This window comes from Pinus tabuliformis, chromosome X, assembly GCF_031772625.1.
Source record: "Pinus tabuliformis cultivar Carrire ecotype Pingquan chromosome X, CPIR1, whole genome shotgun sequence".
In the NCBI taxonomy this organism is placed as follows: domain Eukaryota; kingdom Viridiplantae; phylum Streptophyta; class Pinopsida; order Pinales; family Pinaceae; genus Pinus; species Pinus tabuliformis.
This window is the reverse complement of record NC_142308.1, coordinates 28,543,088-28,563,311: the sequence shown is the minus strand read 5'-3', so window position 1 is coordinate 28,563,311 and position 20,224 is coordinate 28,543,088. Positions and strand designations below refer to the sequence as shown.

Below are 20,224 nucleotides of genomic sequence, written 5' to 3'. Positions count from 1 at the left end.
ATTTTTTTATTGATTTCAACGGTGAAAAATTCCACCCTAGCCAATCCTTCTACCTTTCTGGTTACAAGGCCAAATTCTGATTGGAGAATCATCTTTCTAGGGCAAAACCAAGGCTAGAATTACCATTTATGAGGTAGCGAGGGTTGGATTGATTACTTTGTGGTAGTGAAGTATCTTTGAGGCAAGCGAGGATTGGTAATTAATTGTGTGGTAATGAACTATCTCTGAGGCAAGTGAGGAGTGGTAATTAATTGTTTGTGCTAGCAAACAATCTTTGGGGCAAGCAAGGATTGGTGATAAATTGTTTGTGGCAGCGGGCTATCTCTGAGGCAAGTGAGGACTGGTGTTGGATTGACTGTGACAACAAGGGCTGGAATCAAGCTCGTGAGGCAATAGACCAATGTTTTGAGGCAATAAGGAGGTTGGAAGCCTTTATTTGTGACAACGAAATTAGAGACTCCTTCCTGATATAGGGAAGGGCTATATTTAGTTTGTTGAGGCTGTGGGAGACCATTACCAATACAAACCTACCTAAGGTAAAGGGAAGTTGAGGATCAATTCCCTGGGCAATGAAAGATCGAAAGGCTATTCCTGAGGCCACAAATAACAGAAAAGGGTACAAACAAAAGTTTGCAGGGTTAAGGAGGGTGTTGGCTGATTGGGGTATGAGGCAACTAGAGCAATTACAATGTGGAGCAACCAACAAGGTTGATTCAAGGAAACAAGTGACTTAAGGGATAAGTCAAGGTCAGCATTGTAGTATAGGAACAACAAGGTTTGTTGGTGCAACAATAATAGTTGTGAGTCTAAAACTACATTGTGTTATTTGAATATATATATATATATATATATATAAATTTGGAGTCTATTATGTACTCGCTGAATTGACTTCACTTGTATCACTAGTGAAATAAACTGTTCTTGTTTACATTGTTTGTGCATTCAATATCATCATTATTTTAAAGATTAAAGAAGTATTGTGATACTGGTATAAAATACAATTTTTTCATATGCTCTTTGAACCCTAACCTATAATTTTAACCCTAAGTGTAATTTTCCCAAGAGGGGCATCATAATAATCAATCATGTTTAAACATGATCACCAAATTTAGCCATGGTCAGCCATGGTCAAGATTGACCATGACCAATAAATCATTATTGTAACATAAATACATTGCTATATTAACAATCAACCGTCCTCAACCATGGTGAATCTTTGTCAAACATTTTTAACTATATTCAAACAATACCAACTACACTATAATCTACTAATCTACTTTACTCACTGTCAACTAAAATAATATTATTATTTTATTATATCTCAAATAAACATAAAAATGTGATAACCTTATACTATTAAAATATATAATAAAAATATGTTTAATACTAGATATATAATACACCTAAGTTAAAAAAAAAGGAAATACCCTAATATAAAGCCACTGATAATGAAGTGAAACAAACAAAAGTATTTAAACCAAAAAGCTACTGAGCATTGTTTAAATACTGGAGTCTATTAAAATAAACACTGGTTTTTTTATTTGAGAAGATTACGTTAACAAAAGTATTCAAAAATAAACACAATGCTTTTTCATATGAGAAGAGTAGGTTAACAAAAATATTTAAACAAAAAACTACACAACGTTGTTTAGATTGGACTCTATCAAGATAAACGTGCAATGTTTTTTTATTTGAGAAGATTAAGTTGGCTCCAGATTGGACTCTATCAAGATAAACGTGCAATGCTTTTTTATTTGAGAAGATTAGGTTGGATGGTTTGGATGCTTGGCACTATTCCTCTTAGGCTAAGTGTACTTTTTTTTTCTTCACTTTTCATTTGTTAGTGGGTTGCTTTGTAAAGGTTGTAAATTGTTTTTTAAGGATTTTTTTTCAATTTTTAAATATTGAACAAGATTTATGAGGTTAGTTAGAATATCTGGTTAATAATTTAAATATGTTTTTTTAGTACCTTCAAAACCTATGGATGATGGATAGTATCCAATTGCATAGATAGTAATTTTTTTTTGTTTGAGTAAGACATCAAAAACAATCTTTCTAAGAATAAGGAAAAAAATTAAACCAATTTAAAGTAAAAGGATTATTGTTGTGTAATATTAAGCTATTTATTTAATATCCCTAAAGTTGTATTTTGTTTAGTAACATCTTGAATATTTTTAGAGTTGTATTTTGTTAAAGGACTTTGTAACATATTAAATGCGGGTTTTGGAGGTTACATCCTTTTAAAATCAAGAATCAAATTAAAAATATAAATATTATATGGGATTTTGCCATTTATTTTCTAAAATACTCTAGTTTATGTAAAATAAATATCTATATTATTAAATGAGTGTAATTTGAATAACTATTTATAATGTTCTTACCCACTTTCTATTCCTAAAGAATAACATGTTCACTAGTTTTGATAATGCTAGAAAAAAAATAGACGCTCCCTCTCACTCACCTGATAATGCTAGAAAAAAAAATAGACGCTCCCTCTCCCTCTCACTCACCTAATTATGATAATGCTCAAAAGTACATTCACTCTCACTCACCTAAAAAATATAATGACATTGAGCTTTATTAACATAAATAACCTTTACCAAATATTGAAATTTTTAAATGGAAAAAATAATAATAAGTACATGTGTAAATAGACGCTCCCTCTCACTCACCTGATAATGCTAGAAAAAAAATAGACGCTCCCTCTCCCTCTCACTCACCTAATTATGATAATGCTCAAAAAGTACATTCACTCTCACTCACCTAAAAAATATAATGACATTGAGCTTTATTAACCTAAATAACCTTTACCAAATATTGAAATTTTTAAATGGAAAAAATAATAATAAGTACATGTGTTTTTTTTAGATTAAAGAAAAAAGAAAAAGTTCACAACATAGGTGTAGGATACCAGGATGAGACATCACAGGACAAATTAGCCTCTCAAACTTTCGGTTGGTGATGACAAAACACAATAGTAGACAAAGCAGTTTATTTAAAGGTCACCATCTCAGTGCCCCTGGAGTTTGTCTATGCTGCACAGCAAAATGTCTGGGAATCAAATCGATAATTGACTCACCGATGCTACACTGCTAGAGTTAAACTCAGACTGCATAAACTCAGCCGCAAATATCGTTCAAAATGAGGGGTTTCGTGTTTTTTTGCGCTAATTCCATTCGACAACAAGTAGTTTTTTCCAACCATCAGAGAGTTGGACTGACGCAAAATATAACAAACAAGAGAGTTGGACTGAGGGCACCGGCAGAGAGTGAGAGCGAGGACTAGGTTAACTCCGCTTGGCAGCGGGGCAGAGCAAGGTTTCGTTTTATACCCCATTGGATATTTTTGACTGGGCAAGTCAACCAAGCATGAGAAGGTGTGGATGGGGAGCTGTCTTTATTTCAGAGCGGGTGCTTCTATCACTTCTGGGGAAGGGAGGATAGGGAACCAACATCAGAGCTAAAATTATAGGTTTGGGTGTTTTTATTTTCGTTAAATAGTTGAGAATGGAACAAATATTCATACATGGAGATGCAAAGAGCATCATAAATTAGGTTACAGATTTTGTTCTCTTTAACCCCTTATTTTATCTAACTAGATGAGGCTTATTAGAATTCTGGTAAACAACTTTCAGAACATTTCCTTCAGGTATATATACATAGAACAGAACCAGGTTAAACAAGTATACATATAACAGAACCAGGTTAAACAAGTATACATATAACAGAACCAGGTTAAACAAGTATACATATAACAGAACCAGGTTGCAAATCTTCTTTCAAAAAGGAATATCAACTATATAGAACAGAACCAGGTTAAACAAGTATGCATATAACAGAACCAGGTTGCAAATCTTCTTTCAAAAAGGAGTATCAACTCAGAGCCAGGTAAGTTTCACTTCGCTGGATATGTTCAGGGCTAACTCATGAATGCTGGAACTATCAAATCTACCTAGGGAATCTCCTATCCGTTTTTGATGAATTTTTATGATATAGCGCACTTGTAAATGCTGGATCCAACAATTTTTTGATGGCTTTATATCGTATTGTAGAACTGGAATGCGCAATACTCAAATCTTTTTGTTCACAGAAGTAAAGTAGGGAATTGTAAAAACATACTAATTGTTACATACAGATACTGATGACTCTGCTTGGAAAAACTCAGAGAATGTACTAAAAAGATAACATTTTTTTAACTGAAAGTACTTGGCAGAGTCAGGCAATTTTTGCAACTATGTTACAACAGCTCACGTTGATCCCTTTTCATGTTTCTTGAAAGTTATGTTTGGACAGGTTTTATGAATGCACGAGATGTATAAGCAGATGTTTAGTACATGGAGTTAATCATTTACATTGTTAAAAAAAATATAGTATTAGTATTTGAAAATTTTTGTAATTAACATAAGAATGATTTATTTGAGATTCTTTACGGTCAACTACATGGATAATGGTCAACTGCTTTTGTTAAAGACATTTTACAGTCATACTTTTGCTAATTCTGTAATTAACATAAGAATGATTTATTTGAGATTCTTTGCGGTCAACTACATGGATAATGGTGGATAATGGTCAACTGCTTTTGTTAAAGACATTTTACAGTCATACTTTTGCTAATTCTGTAATTAACATAAGAATGATTTATTTGAGATTCTTTGCGGTCAACTACATGGATAATGGTCAACCGCTTTTGTTAAAGACATTTTACAGTCATACTTTTGCTAGAAATATATTTATATAGAGATTTGATTTATTTTTAGATAGTTAAATTATTTGAATGGTTTTAAAATATTAAAAATCTTATCATAAAAATTTATCACAATTTTTTTATAATAAAAACATATTATATAAATGATAACTTTCAACAAAATTAATATTACACTTGAATATATCATAATTCTAAAAAACATCCAAACATCTCAACTATACATAAAGTTGCCATCCAATTAATTGTTAATAACGACAAATAAATCTTCTAATTCCTTCACCTATAGAAATGGTGAAAGGATTACACCTAAATACAACATAACCAAAAACTAAAAATCATTTCAACATCTCAACTATACATAATATACATAATGTTGTCATCCCATTACTAGTTAACGACCAATAAATCTTCTCATTCCTTCAATTATAGAAATGTCTAAACATTTACATTCAAATATAACATAAGTGAAAAATAAAAAATCATCCAAACATCTCAACCATACATAATGCTGTGATCTCATTCTTGGTTAACAACTACAAATAAGTCTTCTCATTCTTTCAACTATAGAAATGGTGAAAGGCTTATACCCAAATATAACAGAACAAAAAAACCAAAACATCCCAACTATACATAATGTGGTCATCCCATTATTTGTGATTCAAATAAATCTTCTCATTCTTTTGACTATAAAAATGGTGAAAGACTTACACTCAAATATACCTTAACAGAAAAAAATAAATTCATCCAAACATCTCAACTATCCATAATGTCCAAGCCATCCAATTCTTGATTAACAACTACAAATAAATCTTCTCATTCCTAATGGTCAATCATTTTTGTTAAAGATATTTTAAAGTGTTAGAAATATATTTATATAGTGATTTGATTTAATTTTAGATAGTCAAATCATTTGAATTGTTTTAAAATATTAAAAAATTTATCATAAAAATTTATAATAAGATTTTATCACAATTTTTTTATAATAAAAATGTAATAAAATTTAATTATATTTATATAAATAATAATTTTCAACAAAATTATTATCATACCCAAATATAACATAATTCTAAAAAACATCCAAACATCTCAACTATACATAAAGTTGTTATCCCATTAATTATTAACAACGGAAAATAAATCTTCACATTCTTTCAACTATAAAAATGATAAAAGGATTACACCCAAGGATTAACCAAAAACTAAAAATCATTCCAACATCTCAACTACAATGTTGTCATCCCATTACTAGTTAACGACCAATAAATATTCTCATTCCTTCAACTATAGAAATGGCTAAACACTTACATTCAAATATAACATAACTGAAAAATAAAAAAATCATTCAAACATCTCAACTATACATAATGTTGTGATCTCATTTTTGGTTAACAACTACAAATAAGTCTTCTCATTCTTGCAACTATAGAAATGGTGAAAGTCTTATACCCAAATATCACTGAACCAAAAAAATAAAAAAATAACTCATCTCAACTATACTTAATGTGGTCATCCCATAACTTGTTAACAAATTCAAATAAATCCTCATTCTTTCAACTATAGAAATGGTGAAAAGCTTTTTTTCAGAACGAAAAAAGCTTCAATATATTATATGAGAAGTATAAGAGTCCAAAATATAGTTACATCAGAGTGGTCTAATAAAGTCTCTAAGCCAAATATGTCTTTATGCTCCTATGATCTGCATGGATGATATAACAGACCATCAAAATAACTAAATACTACCTATGTCCTATAACCAATCACAGGAACACATAGTATAGAGAGGCAATATGAAGATACAAAATAGAAAAGCATATGCAGATGAGACAAAACTATAAATCATCAGAGACTAGAAGTCCGGCAATGTAAATTCATGGATCTGGAATGTTACTCCCTCCGAGAAAATCTCGAGATGCCATAGACCTAGAGTAGAAAGGAGCCCCAATTTAGAAAGTGTATCAGCTATTGAATTTTTGACCTTGCTGATGTGCTCAATAGTACTACCAACCATGCAGTCCCAGTAATAGCTGATCCTATCCCTCCAACAGGTTAGGTGTGGCACCAATATGTGATTTCTCCTATTAACCGAATCAACCAAAACTTTCGAATCTCCAAAAATAGCAACCTGTTGTATGTCAAGGAAGATACAAAATTTTAATAGACCAGCGAGTGCGATGGCTTCAGCCTTATTATTGGAGCCGAAACCACCGTTCCAGTAGGTAGAAAAATGTGTGGGTTCATTTATCTTGATGAAAAACCCTCAACTGCAGTGACCCATCTGTGCGGCCCCGTCGAAGAAAGCAGCAGGTAGTGATCACTGATCCGATGAAAGGAGGGTGGGATTAATTTTCTTTTGCTTGATAGTCTTCTGTGGGAGGGATTCCAAGTTTACAGAGATCCTATCGATGATTTGCGCATATGATAAAATTGAGTTGTTAAAAATGCTGTAATTGCGCCATTTCCATATGAACCACAGGGAGAGTGCATGTGGATTCATGTGGATTCAGCTCTGTAATTTGTGTGGGGCGAGAAAACTTCATGCAATGACGAAGAAATGGCAGAGACTACCTCTGCCCAGCTGCACATATGGGAGAGAATGCAGTAAATCTCCATGGATTATATTTGGCTGGAAGCTCACGTAGACGTGCAATGGGAAAATGTATTACAACAACATGTATGTTTAAGTTATCTTCAATCTGTTATATTTTGGTAAAGTTAACTTTATAGATAGAGTCTAGTCTTTTAACCATTTCTATAGTTGAAGCAAGGAGAAGATTTATCTGTAATTGTTAATTAGGAATGACATGACAATTTTATCTATAGTTGAGATGTTTGGATGATTTTCGGGAAAAAGATGAGTTGAGATGTTGGATGATTTTTTATTTTTTGGTTTTGTATTTGGGTGTAAGTCTTTCACCATTTCTTGGAAGGAGAAGATTTATTTAGTATAAGCTTTTCACCATTCCTTCAAAATAGAAATGGTGAAAAGCTTATACTGATGATGATGATGATGGTTAATGTCCGCTGAGACCAAATAATGATCTATCGGACCTAAATAGACAAATTATTTATTTTGATTTAAGATTTTATTCCTATGCTCAAAAATCTTGGAGAGAAGCCTCCCGAGTTCACTATAATTTTGGCATTGTAAAAGGCTAGGAAGGTCAGTATTGTAACAAAGATTGTGAAATTGAGATCTAATGTGGTTGTATGTAGGGCACTCTAAGAGGAAGTGGTTTTCATCCTCGATGCTCCTATTCTCACAAATATGGCAGATCCTTTTCGTCCATGGTGTTTTAGGAACTGCCCAACGACCTGTTTCACTATGGAGCTCATGAGAATTCGTTCTAATATTTGCTATATTAATTTTCTTCTTTGAGCTAGTTAAAATAGAGAGATACTTTTGATCTTCAAGGGTGGGGTTGATGACCTTCTTATAATAACTTAATTTTCTTTTAGACGCTAAATCTTTCTCACACCACAATTTTTCTTTGAACTTAGAAGTAACAATATCTTTAATGTTATTTATGTTTTGCAAAGCATCATTCTCATTGATCTCCCAATAGTTTAACCAGCCCCTTGTGTCTTTATGCCATCCTCGGTTAAGCCTTAGGTGGTTTTGGCTGGAATTTAAAGCTAGCTTAGGAAGTCTATGATCGTCTATGTTATTGAGCTTGTGCTTGTACAACAGAAACCTAAGCATAGCTAGGCTCTCAATAGGGGAAAGACCTGCTTCTATAAGGAGAATAGGATAGGGTGTATTACTTTTAATTTTCAGGTTATAAGTTATAAAACGCTTCTGGATTTTCTCAATCTTTCTCCATGATTCTTTGGAGATGCTGTAGCCCCAAACTTCACAGCCACATAAGATAACAGGAGTGACTAAAGTTTCAAAGAGGAACTTCTTTTTATCCCACATTACGAGGTTTGCTGTTTTACAATTATTTTCAAGACCAAAGTAAGCTTTCCACCCCCCATTGATCCTTTTCTCAATGCTATGGTTCTAGTTGAGCTTGTGATGGATATCAATTCCTAGGTACTTGTAAGAATACACTTCCTCCAAGTTATTATTGTCATACATAAAATTAGCGCAAGTGTCCTTCTTGGATTTGATAATCATAACTTCTGTTTTGTCAGTGTTAACAGTCATACCCATGGTAGAGCAGAAATCCTTAAGAAGCTTGAGTTGCTTATCAAGATCAGAAGGGCACCTTGCCAAAAGAACAATATCGTCAGCATAGAGAAGAAGGATAACGACTATCCCAGCTAAGATCGTGCCATCACATCCTGCTTCTTCTAAATAACCTTCGAGCTTATCGATGTAAATGCCAAATAGGGTAGGGGAGAGGGGACAACCTTGTTTAACTCCGATGTTACACTTAATATCTTTTGACCACCCCTCATTGTTCTTTAGCTTGGCAATTACATTCTCGTATAGCCTTATAGCAGCAGCTCTCAACTCAAGAGGAACCTTTAGCTCTTCTAACCTATTCCAAAGGTTGTATCTAGGGACCGTATCGAAAGCCTTTCTAAAGTCTACAAAGCAACAAAATAAATTGGATTTATCATTACGACATTCCTCCGCAATGATCCTAAGCGTAACAAGGTGGTCTGTTGTTGAGTGATGCCTTATGAAACCTGCTTGGCCTTTAGCCCGCTTACCTTCACTTTCAAGCCATATGCTTAACTTTTTTTCCAGAATACTACCATACAACTTGGCTAAGAGAGGGCTGATCATAATTGTCCGATAATTAGAGGGGTTATTTGTATCCCCACTTTTAAAAATAGGGATAATGAGGCTCTCAGTCCAAGGTTTAGGGAACCCTTGCTTAACAGCTTGATTGAAAAGCTTGTGGATGTGGGGGATGAGGACAGGACCTCCAATTTTTAAGATTTCCGCCTGGTAACCTTCAATGTCCTTAGCTTTCCCATTAGCGAGGCGATTAACCCCAAACTTAATGTCTTCTAAAGAGAAAACTTCTTTCGTAGTGAGCAGGGTTTCCAAATTATCCATGACATTTGGAGATCCATAAAGCTTTTTAAGATAAGAATTCCAATCGTGAAGAGCAATTTTATTATTATCCTTAGTCTTCCTAGTCAGAATCTGCCTCCAAAATTTCTTAGGAGCTACCTTAGAGAGGTGTAAGAGATTCTCCTGTCTTTGACGAATGTACTGCCTTTTTTTCCTAACCATAACCATAACAAAATATACCATAACAAAAAAAAACATCCAAATATCTCAACTGTCCATAATGATTAACCACTACAAATAAATCTTCTCCTTCCAAAAAATGGTGAAAGACTTACACCCAAATACAAAACCAAAAAATAAAAAATCATCCAACATCAACTCATCTTTTTCCCGAAAATCATCCAAACATCTCAACTATAGATAAAGTTGTCATATCATTCCTAATTAACAATTACAGATAAATCTTCTCCTTGCTTCAACTATAGAAATGGTTAAAAGACTAGACTCTATCCATAAATTATATGATCACTAAAGCAAAGTTAACTTTACCAAAATATAACAGATTGAAGATAATTTAAACATACCTGTTGTTGTAATACATTTTCCCATTGCACGTCTACGTGAGCTTCCAGCCAAATATAATCCATGGAGATTTACTGCATTCTCTCCCATATGTGCAGCTGGGCAGAGGTAGTCTCTGCCATTTCTTCGTCGTTGCATGAAGTTTTCTCCCTCCACAAAAATTACAGAGCTGAATCCACATGCACTCTCCATTCTCAAAACTAAAGCAAAACACTTGTGAGCCTACAGATTCTAAGGTGTTCTGTTCTTATAGCCCAGAACTAAAGACACTGTGCTTTGATGACTTATCTCCCTGTTGGCTGATTGTTTATTTAATGTTTGCACGATAAAATGTGAGATTTTCATGGCCAATTTGTGTGGCGTTTGGATGCTATGCGTCTCCCAGATGTGACACAACCACCTGAAGTCCTAACTAAACAAATTGACTGTGTTTAACTACTTACACTGAATCTCAAAGACTTTAGATTTGTCTTTTTCCAAAATGAATGGACGTTCTATGTTCGAACTTTGAATCATTCACTGTCAACAGTGGCGATGATAGGGAAATTAGCCAAATTTATACCTATTCACAAGATCAGGCTATCCAAAATTTAGATTGATATGATAGGGAAATTAGCCAAATTTATACCTACTCACAAGATCAGGGTGTCCATAATTAGATTGATAAATTAACATGTTAGATTTTAAATATTAATAAAAATAAATTATAAAGATTCAGATTGGATATGTTGGAGCAATCAGTGCACAACAAACTAAAAGACAACAACAACAAAAATAAACCATACACAGAAGACACAGAGTTTAACGTGGTTCACCCAACCATTCTGGGCTACTTCCACCAAACATAGGCATCGGAAAATTTTTATTATCAAATAGGAGATTACAAGATAATCCAGTTCCTCACAAACTCTCACACCCACACCAATCCGTATGGACACCTGTTTTATAGCCAAGAGAATCTAACTGCCTCATAAATCCTCTTACAGCAAATATAGGATGCATTAACTCTCTCCCAACAAAATAGAGCTAATATAGCAATACAATCTGATTGTTGTGACCTACTGAGATTTTTGCCTATTTTACTAAAACGAAAATCTCAACAATCTCCACCTTGACAACAATTAGCCTGATGCCCTGTTTCTTTATTATTTATTTTTTCTGCAAGCCAAGAGAAGCCAAACACCAACGCAACTTCTCTAACAAAACTGGTTTCGTGAACATGTCTGCACAGTTTTCCTTTGTATGCACCTTTTCAAGAGAGACTCCCCTTTCAGTGATAACCCGTCTTACAAAATGGTACTTTATTGGAATATGCTTTGATTTACTATGATAGGCCGGATTCTTAGCCAAATGTATTGCACTTTGACTATCACAAAGTAACTTGATGTTGTCCTGTAACCTACCAAACTCACCAAGCAAACCTTTCAGCCAAATCACCTCTTTGCAAGCATGCGAAGCAGCAATGTATTCTGCTTCAGTAGTGGATAAAGCAACAGTGTTTTGTAGCTTTGACATCCAACTAATAGCTCCACCTGCAAGAGTAAAGACATACCCTGACGTTGACCTTCTCTTATCCAAATCACCTGCAAAATCAGAATCAACATACCCGCAAACAGATTCACTACTCTTATTGTAAGTGATACAATAACTACTTGTGCCTCTCAAATACCCAAGCACCCATTTCACTGCTGACCAGTGTTCTTTACCCGAATTTGCCATATACCTGCTGACAACCCCAACTGCATGTGAAATATCTGGTTGAATACAAACCATCGCATACATCAAACATCCTACTACATTGGCATATGGAATTCGAGACATATAATCCTTTTCTTCATCTGTATTAGGACATAAACTGGAAGAAAGCTTAAAATGGGAAGCTAAAGGGATTGACACAGGCTTCACATTGTTCATACCAAACCTCACAAGTATTTTCTCAATATACTTCTGTTGTGATAGCCACAACTTACCATTGCTCTTGTCTCTGAAAATCTCCATGCCTAAAATCTGTCTTGCTGCTCCTAGATCTTTCATATCAAATGTCCTTGCCATCTGAGTCTTTAAACTGTTGATTTCTTCAATGCTTTTGCTTGCTAAAAGCATATCGTCAACATACAACATTAAGATAATGAACATGCCATTACTTAACTGCTTAAAGTAAACACAATGATCATATTCACTTCTTATATATTTTTGACTCAACATGAAAGAATCAAATTTCTTGTACCATTGTCGAGGCGACTGCTTCAGACCATACAATGACTTCTTGAGCCTGTAGACAAATTTCTTATTGCGATGCTGAACAAACCCTTATGGTTGTTCCATATAAATTTCTTCATCTAAATCTCCATGTAAAAATGCAGTCTTAACATCTAGTTGCTGTAATTCTAAATCAAGCAAAGTAACTAACGCTAACACAATTCTAATTGAAACTATTTTAACAATTGGTGAAAATATCTCATCAAAATCTATGCCTGCTTTCTGAGAAAACCCTTTTGCAACCAGCCTCGCTTTGTATCTGTCCTCTGTATCATTCACACCCCGTTTTACCTTGAAAACCCATTTACATCCCACAATTTTCCTGCATTTGGGAAGTTCAACCAGATCCCATGTGCCATTCTTGCCTAAGGCCATCATTTCATCCTTCATAGCTGCTTTCCATTTGTCACTTTTCGAACCTTCTATAGCTTCCTGATAGCACAGAGGTTCATCGTCATTAGCGGTCAAAGCAACTGAAGTAACATAATCATCATACCTTCTAGGAGGGCGTTTGATTCTTGTAGACCTCCTTAAGGATGTTTCTGGTGCTTCCGCAATTGGCTGACTACCATCTGTAGGAACTTCTTCATGATCACCATCTGAGACCTGTTCATGACCTACATCTGAACCCTGTTCATAATCTGATTCTGAAACCTGTTCATGACTAGAATATGAACTATGGTCATCATGACTATCATTAGAAGTGCTATCAAACTAAATGTGCTGAAAATTAGATACATCATCCTGTTTCAACTTATTATCTACATCTAACGGTACAAGAGAGGATTCATCAAACTTTACATCTCTGTTGATGATGATTTTGCGGGTAGTAGGATCCCACAATCTAAATCCCTTTGTTCCATCACCATACCCAACAAAGATATACCTTTTTGATTTTGGATCTAATTTAGTTCGCTGATGTTTAGGCACTAGAGCATATGCATCACAACCAAACACTCTGAGTTTAGAATAATCACAAGGGTGTCCTTTCCATACCTCTTGAGGAATCTTGCAACCTATCGCTGTCGATGGCGACCGATTTATCACATAACAAGCTGTAGCCACCGCTTCTGTCCACAACTCCTTCTGCAAACCAGCGTTACTCAGCATACTCCTTGCTCTCTCCAAAAGAGTCCTGTTCATGCGTTCAACAACTCCATTTTGCTGAGGAGTATAAACAGTAGTCTTATGTCTCTCGATCCCTGCATCCTTGCAATAGTTGTCAAACTCCTTGGAAGTAAACTCACCACCATTGTCAGTTCGTAAACATTTTATAGTTCTACCAGTGATGTTTTCTACCAATGCTCTAAACTGCTTGAAAACTGTAAAAACATCAGACTTCCTTTTCAACATGTAGACCCACACTTTCCTAGAAAAGTCATCAATAAACGATACAAAATATGACGAGCCACCATATGAGGTCGTAGGTGCGGGACCCCAAACATCTGAATGGATATAATCAAGTATTCCTTTACTAGTATGTTTGCCTGTTTTAAACTTTTGCTTGCTTTGTTTACCAAACAGACAATGTTTACAGAAATCTAACTTTCCAGACCTTAGATTAGGAAGTAACTTGTGATCAGCCAAAATCTTTAACCCTCGTTCGCTCATATGGCCCAACCTTTGATGCCATAAGTGAATGGAACTACTGTCATGTTCAGACACCGTAGACACATGAACTGACCTTGTTCTTCCTTCTAACTAAAACAGATTTCATACTTTCTTAGCTTTCATTACTAGTAAAATACCTTTGTAAATTTTCATTACTCCACCTTGAATGACAGTTTTATATCCATTTGTGTCAAGTGCCCCCAGTGAAATTAGATTTTTTCTTAAATCTGGTACATGTCTCATATCAGTTAACATTTTTGTTGTCCCATCAAACATTTGCAGCTGTATACTCCCTATTCCCACAATATTAGATGTTACATCATTACCCATGTACACGACTCCATCATTAACTAATCTGTACGTCTTAAACCATTCTCTTTGAATACACATGTGGTTTGATGCACCAGAATCTAGCAACCAATGTTGATCATGATTTGACAAATTAACTGATAAGACTTCGTCGCTCATACCTGAACCAGATGCCGAACCTGTATCGGTTGTATTTGCTTCCTTCTTCTCTGTCGATGAAGCTTCTTTAGAAGTTTGTTGTCGCTTCCAGCAATCCTTCTTCAAATGCCCCAATTTGCCGCAGAACCAACACTTTACTTTACTCTTCTTTCCTTTCGACTTTGAACGCGAATCGCTGTGCTTACCAGAGCGTCTTTCTCTAGAACGACCTCTAGCCATCATTGCCTCTGATGTAGAGGTGTCAGCATTCGACCGCTTCCTGGTCTCCTCGGACAACAAAGCTCCGACGACATCATCAAATTCAATGGTTTCGGATGAACTAAGACTTATAGAAGTAACAAAATGATCCCACGACTCGGGCAACGAGCACAATAAAGTTATGGCTTTATCCTCGGATTCAAATTTTACTTCTATGCTTTCTAATTGCACCATTAGAGTATTAAAAACATTCAAATGATCAGTAATGGAAGTACCTTCCTTCATTCGCAAACTGTATAGCTGCCACTTCAGGAGAATCCGATTTGTCAAGGATTTTGTCATATACAACTTCTCCAACTTTGTCCACAAACCAACAGCAGTCTTTTCTGACACGATGCTAAATAAAACATCATCAGCCAAACACAGTCGAATACCGCTCAAGGCTCTTCCATCCAATTCATTCCATTCATCATCTGTCACGGGTAAGGCAGTTTGGATCTGCCCAACAACGCCTTCGCCACGCCTTGTTGTACCAGCAGATCATGCATCTTTACCTTCCAGATCTCGAAATTGTTTTTGTCGTTAAATTTCTCGATTTCAAACTGGGCACATTGAGTTTTCACCATCTCGCTTAAAGAAAAAAGAATTTCCAATTCCAACTTTTTAAATAAAAGAAGTTAATCTCAATAAACGCCTATGCCTTATTTTACACTGCCTTTGCTTAAAAAAAAAAAAATTGCTGTGCGAATTCCAATAAAAACCCAAAAAACAATTGCAATTTTTTACCAATGCAATCATTGGCGCGTTGGCGCTCTCATTACTCCAGCATATCCACGTCGGCAGCAAAAACACGTAGAGTATTAAAAATGGCGCGTTTATCCCCTTCGGATCCGCGCTAATTGGGAAATTGGCGCATTGGCGCACTTAACACAGCCTTATCCGCGCCTTTCTGTTTGTTGGCGCTACTGTTTTAGAATAACCCGCGCCAATCAAAAAACTTAGAACAAAAATCCGCACTCATCAATTTTCCTGCGTGTTCTGGCAATCAACACGCACCAGCAAGCAATACAATATGCACCCTTCAATCAATACACATCTGGGATTACACGCGCATCCTTCAATCAATACGCACATGCACCAGCAACCAATACACATGTGCACGCAGGTTCCAACCACGCCGTTTTGGTTAAATTCCACGCTGCTCCGTTATGGTTTATTCTTCATGTTGTGTTCAACGCTCAGCCATGTTACAACTTGTTATAACCCAGCCATGCGCCAACAGCCACCACGCAGGTCCGTCCACTTGTTGGAGCGCAGTTTTATTTGAGTTTATGGTTGGGAGCGCCGTTCACAAACGCAGAGAGACAGCCAACGAATCGCCAGCCACACAAACAGCCAACGAATCGCACGACCCTCCGAACAGCCACGCAGAAGACTGAAAACACGTCTTGGTCTCATGTATCAATTCCACAATCAGTTCTACAACCAGGTTCTGGGCCTGCCACGCCTCCCGCCGTTCCTCCAACTCGCTCTGATACCAATTGTTGGAGCAATCAGTGCGCAGCAAACTAAAAGACAACAACAACAAAAATAAACCATACACAGAAGACACAGAGTTTAACGTGGTTCACCCAACCATTCTGGGCTACGTCCACCAAACATAGGCACCGGCAAAATTTTATTATCAAACAGGAGATTACAAGATAATCTAGTTCCTCACAAACTCTCACACCCACACCAATCTGTATGGACACCTGTTTTATAGCCAAGAGAATCTAACTGCTCCATAAATCCTCTTACAGCAAATATAGGATGCATTAACTCTCTCCCAACAAAATAGAGCTAATATAGCAATACAATCTGATTGTTGTCACCTACTGAGATTTTTGCCTATTTTACTAAAACCGAAAATCTCAACAGGATATATTTATTTTAAAATAAAATTTATTAAATACTAATATAGATTTATTTTAAATATTGATCTAATATGAGTTAAGAGGGATTCAATTTTTTCACTTGTAAATTTTTTTATGGGTAAATATTATTTAAATATTTTGTATAGTTAATTATTTTTTATTTTGGCTTACATGAACAAAATTTCAACTTTGGTTGACGGACACCCTTATACATCACACTGGGCTGTAGAATGAGCCTCTAGGCTCAATAAAGAGATAATTGAAAAAATATTTATACAAAAACCAAATTTCAATAATTTGATCAATAATATGGTTAATCAGAAATACATCTTCATTATCAATATAGATCACAAAAATCTAAGATCTAGCACATAAAAATAATATTAAATTAAATTAGATTAGATATATTTTTATATATACTATTAATAATTTTATATTATATAATATATAATTTCAATATTTTTAATGAATAATTTAATATTATCCTTTGTTTTTTTTTATAAGAAAAAATACAAAACATTATCTAATATAATAATTGATGAAAAGAAAAATAACATTAAATAATAGCTTGATGTAATTTAAGTTGAATTGATAAAATGAATAGTAATAATAAATACATAATTAATATAGATTTATTTTAATGTTAAATTTATTAAATATAAAACAAAATTAATAACTATTTAAATAAAAAAAAACTTTAATACATAAAGAATTTAATACATAAAAGATGTTTTTCTATATATTAATGAAATTTTATATTATCTAATATAATAAGTTGATGAAAAAAACTTGAAAAGAAGAATAATATTATATAATGGTTTGATGTCATTTCATTTATTATTGATCGTAGTGGATGAAAAAAAACTTGAAAAGAAGAATAATATTATCTAATGGTTTGGTTTGATGTCATTTCATTTATCATTGATATTAGGAGGGGATGGAAAGAAGAAGAATAATGCCAAATAAAAATTGAGTGGATGAAAAGAATAACAATACTAAATGAAAGTTTCTAGAATCTTTTTTATTTTGACAATTGGTATGATTTGGATTTTTTAATTTTATTGTAAGTGATTTATTTAATTGACATTTACATTAATATATTATATTATATTTTATACTAAGAATGTTTTACGGAATATTATATTATATTGACATTTAAATTATTATATTATATTTTATACGAAGTTAGGATTTTTTTGACGGATTGTCATTAAAATCAATCTTATATTATAAATGTATATTAATCAAGTGAAATTGTATGTTCAAATGACTTACAATATAATATAAAGTGAATGCCCACTTATATATATATAAAATAACAAATTGAGTCGTAAAAAATAAATTAAAAAAATAGTAAATGATTTATTAATTATATTTTTTAATTAAAATTGATCAAAAATATATATTATTTATTTGGATTATTTAAATTTGGTTTTTTAAATTATAATTGTTAATTCATTTTTTTTAACCATGGAAAATGGATAATTTATTGAACTAATCTGGGTTAGGTCCAAGATAAAACCTAGTGGATGCCACTATAACACCAAGAGTATATCCAAGATACCATAAGCCAGAGATACCATGAATTTATGACTTAGAAAGAGTTGAGATTCCATGTGGGTGAGGGAGCCTACTGCTTGAGCCTTATCACAAAGGGCCAAAGATGTCCTCGCATGGGATTTGGGTGAGGGTGCCTACTGCTTGAGCCTTATCACAATGGGCCAAAGATGTCCTCGCATGGGATTTGAAACTGAGTGAAGGGGACAACAAGTCAGACACCAAATTAGTGTATAAAACCTTGTTTGTGGGACAAGGAACCCACCTCTACATACATAAATTACCAAAGCCTAGTAATTTTTTACAACGTATATTAATCATAAAAGTTTCTCCTCCAAAGTTGATCCAGATTGGATCATTATATTGTTTGACATCCATCTTGTTGCTTTCACAGTGGAAAAAGTGGAGGAATTAGCTCACATGACCCTTTTTATCGTCGGGACCCAGTTTGGTAAAATGGGTTTGAAACCTTTTGGGAGCATTTTGAGGCATTACACGATGTTTTTTGCGGGTAAAAAATTGGTACTTTGGCACAACACCTTTTTTTCCCTATTCTACACATAGAGACTTTTCCAACGATGCAAAAATCGTGTCAATTAGAGTCCCATTATGACAGTTATGCCACTCAGAAGTTGACCTTCATGTTTTCACCACCATAATTAGAGAGGATGCCATGTCAGCCCACATTACTCATGAAAAATGGGATAACCACATGATTATGATGAAGAAGAGTCTATTTTGTAAATTTGGTTAATAGTTGAGGTAGTCAAACCTAACCACTAGTAGGCTATCGAGTTCTGTTATAACCGGGCCAATGGGAGGAAAAGGGGTTCCATTCTTTCGAGTGCATTTGTTCCATATCTGAGAAAAAATAGCTGAGAGGGATATGAGATAAAGCACACAAAGAGGATTTGTGCATTGTAGTAGCCCACAAGCCACATACCATACTTCTTTGTACTCACAGACATTTTCTATTCAGAGAAAGAAAGTAGAGTGACCTCACCTTCTAGATGGGTTTTTCTCTCGAAAGGGTTTCCCATGTCATATCTTGTGTCAAATGTGTGTGTAAGCTTTTATTTCATTAGAACTCTATTTTCTAAATAAATTTAATTTGCATGCATGCATACACTATTAACAGTAACCTAAATATCTATAAATATGAAAAGAAATAAAACTGTAATATTATAGAATTTCAGATTTTAAATATATTTTTATGAGATCTGTTGTTACAAACTGTCTAGTGGAATCTCCATGGAAGTTTATGGATCATATTGGTATCATAGCAGGTTTCTTTGGGTATATTATGGATATTTGTAGGGCATCTAGATCAGTTGGGCCAAAAGTCATAAAATCCTAATGATGGTCGATGAATCTGTGAATAACCCTCGTGATTCTGCAGAGGATATGTTTTTGCAGTTGGAACAACAAGTTGTAGATATAAATCATAATGTAAATCTCCACATGATGACCTTTAGCAACAAGCTTTGGATATTCGAAGAAGATGGGGGTTCTAATGCAGAGGAAAAATTGGAGGGGAGATCAATAGATCATGAAGAAATGAAGAACCAACCGAAGAAAGAACCCAAAAAAGATCAACAGAATTCGAGTGTCGTGAATCATTCACATTACATGTTTGAAATGGAATCAAATGTCAATATTAAGTCCGGTACCAAGGCGAGATCGACGCTCTAAAGCTTAATCATTGGTTGCATCAACTGGAAGTGTATTTCAGTGATCATCATATAGAGGAAGAACATAATATTTCATTTGCATAGATGAAATAAGAGGGCTATTCCCCAAATTGGTGGGAAATCCACATAAATACCTTGAGGTTAGAGGGAGAGCCTCTGGTGACTAAGTGGGAGGACTTCAAAACCTTCATAAAGTCATAGTTTTTACCATGTTGGGTATGTAGAGGACCAGTGGATTTAGTGGCACTACTTTAGGCAAAAACATGGGC

The 20,224-nt window shown here is 34.4% G+C and overlaps 1 protein-coding gene across 1 annotated transcript in view; it reads right to left on the bottom strand.

Annotated features, from left to right (window-relative positions):
* The window catches only part of LOC149138160 (homogentisate phytyltransferase 1, chloroplastic-like), a 280,302-nt gene extending 269,846 nt beyond the window's left edge, over nucleotides 1-10,456 (bottom strand). The window contains exon 1 of the mRNA XM_089448001.1: nucleotides 10,258-10,456. Coding sequence (XP_089304127.1) covers nucleotides 10,258-10,447 — 190 coding nt within the window. The 5' untranslated portion in view covers nucleotides 10,448-10,456. The remainder of the gene's footprint in view (nucleotides 1-10,257) is intronic.
* Nucleotides 10,457-20,224: the final 9,768 nt, after the last annotated feature.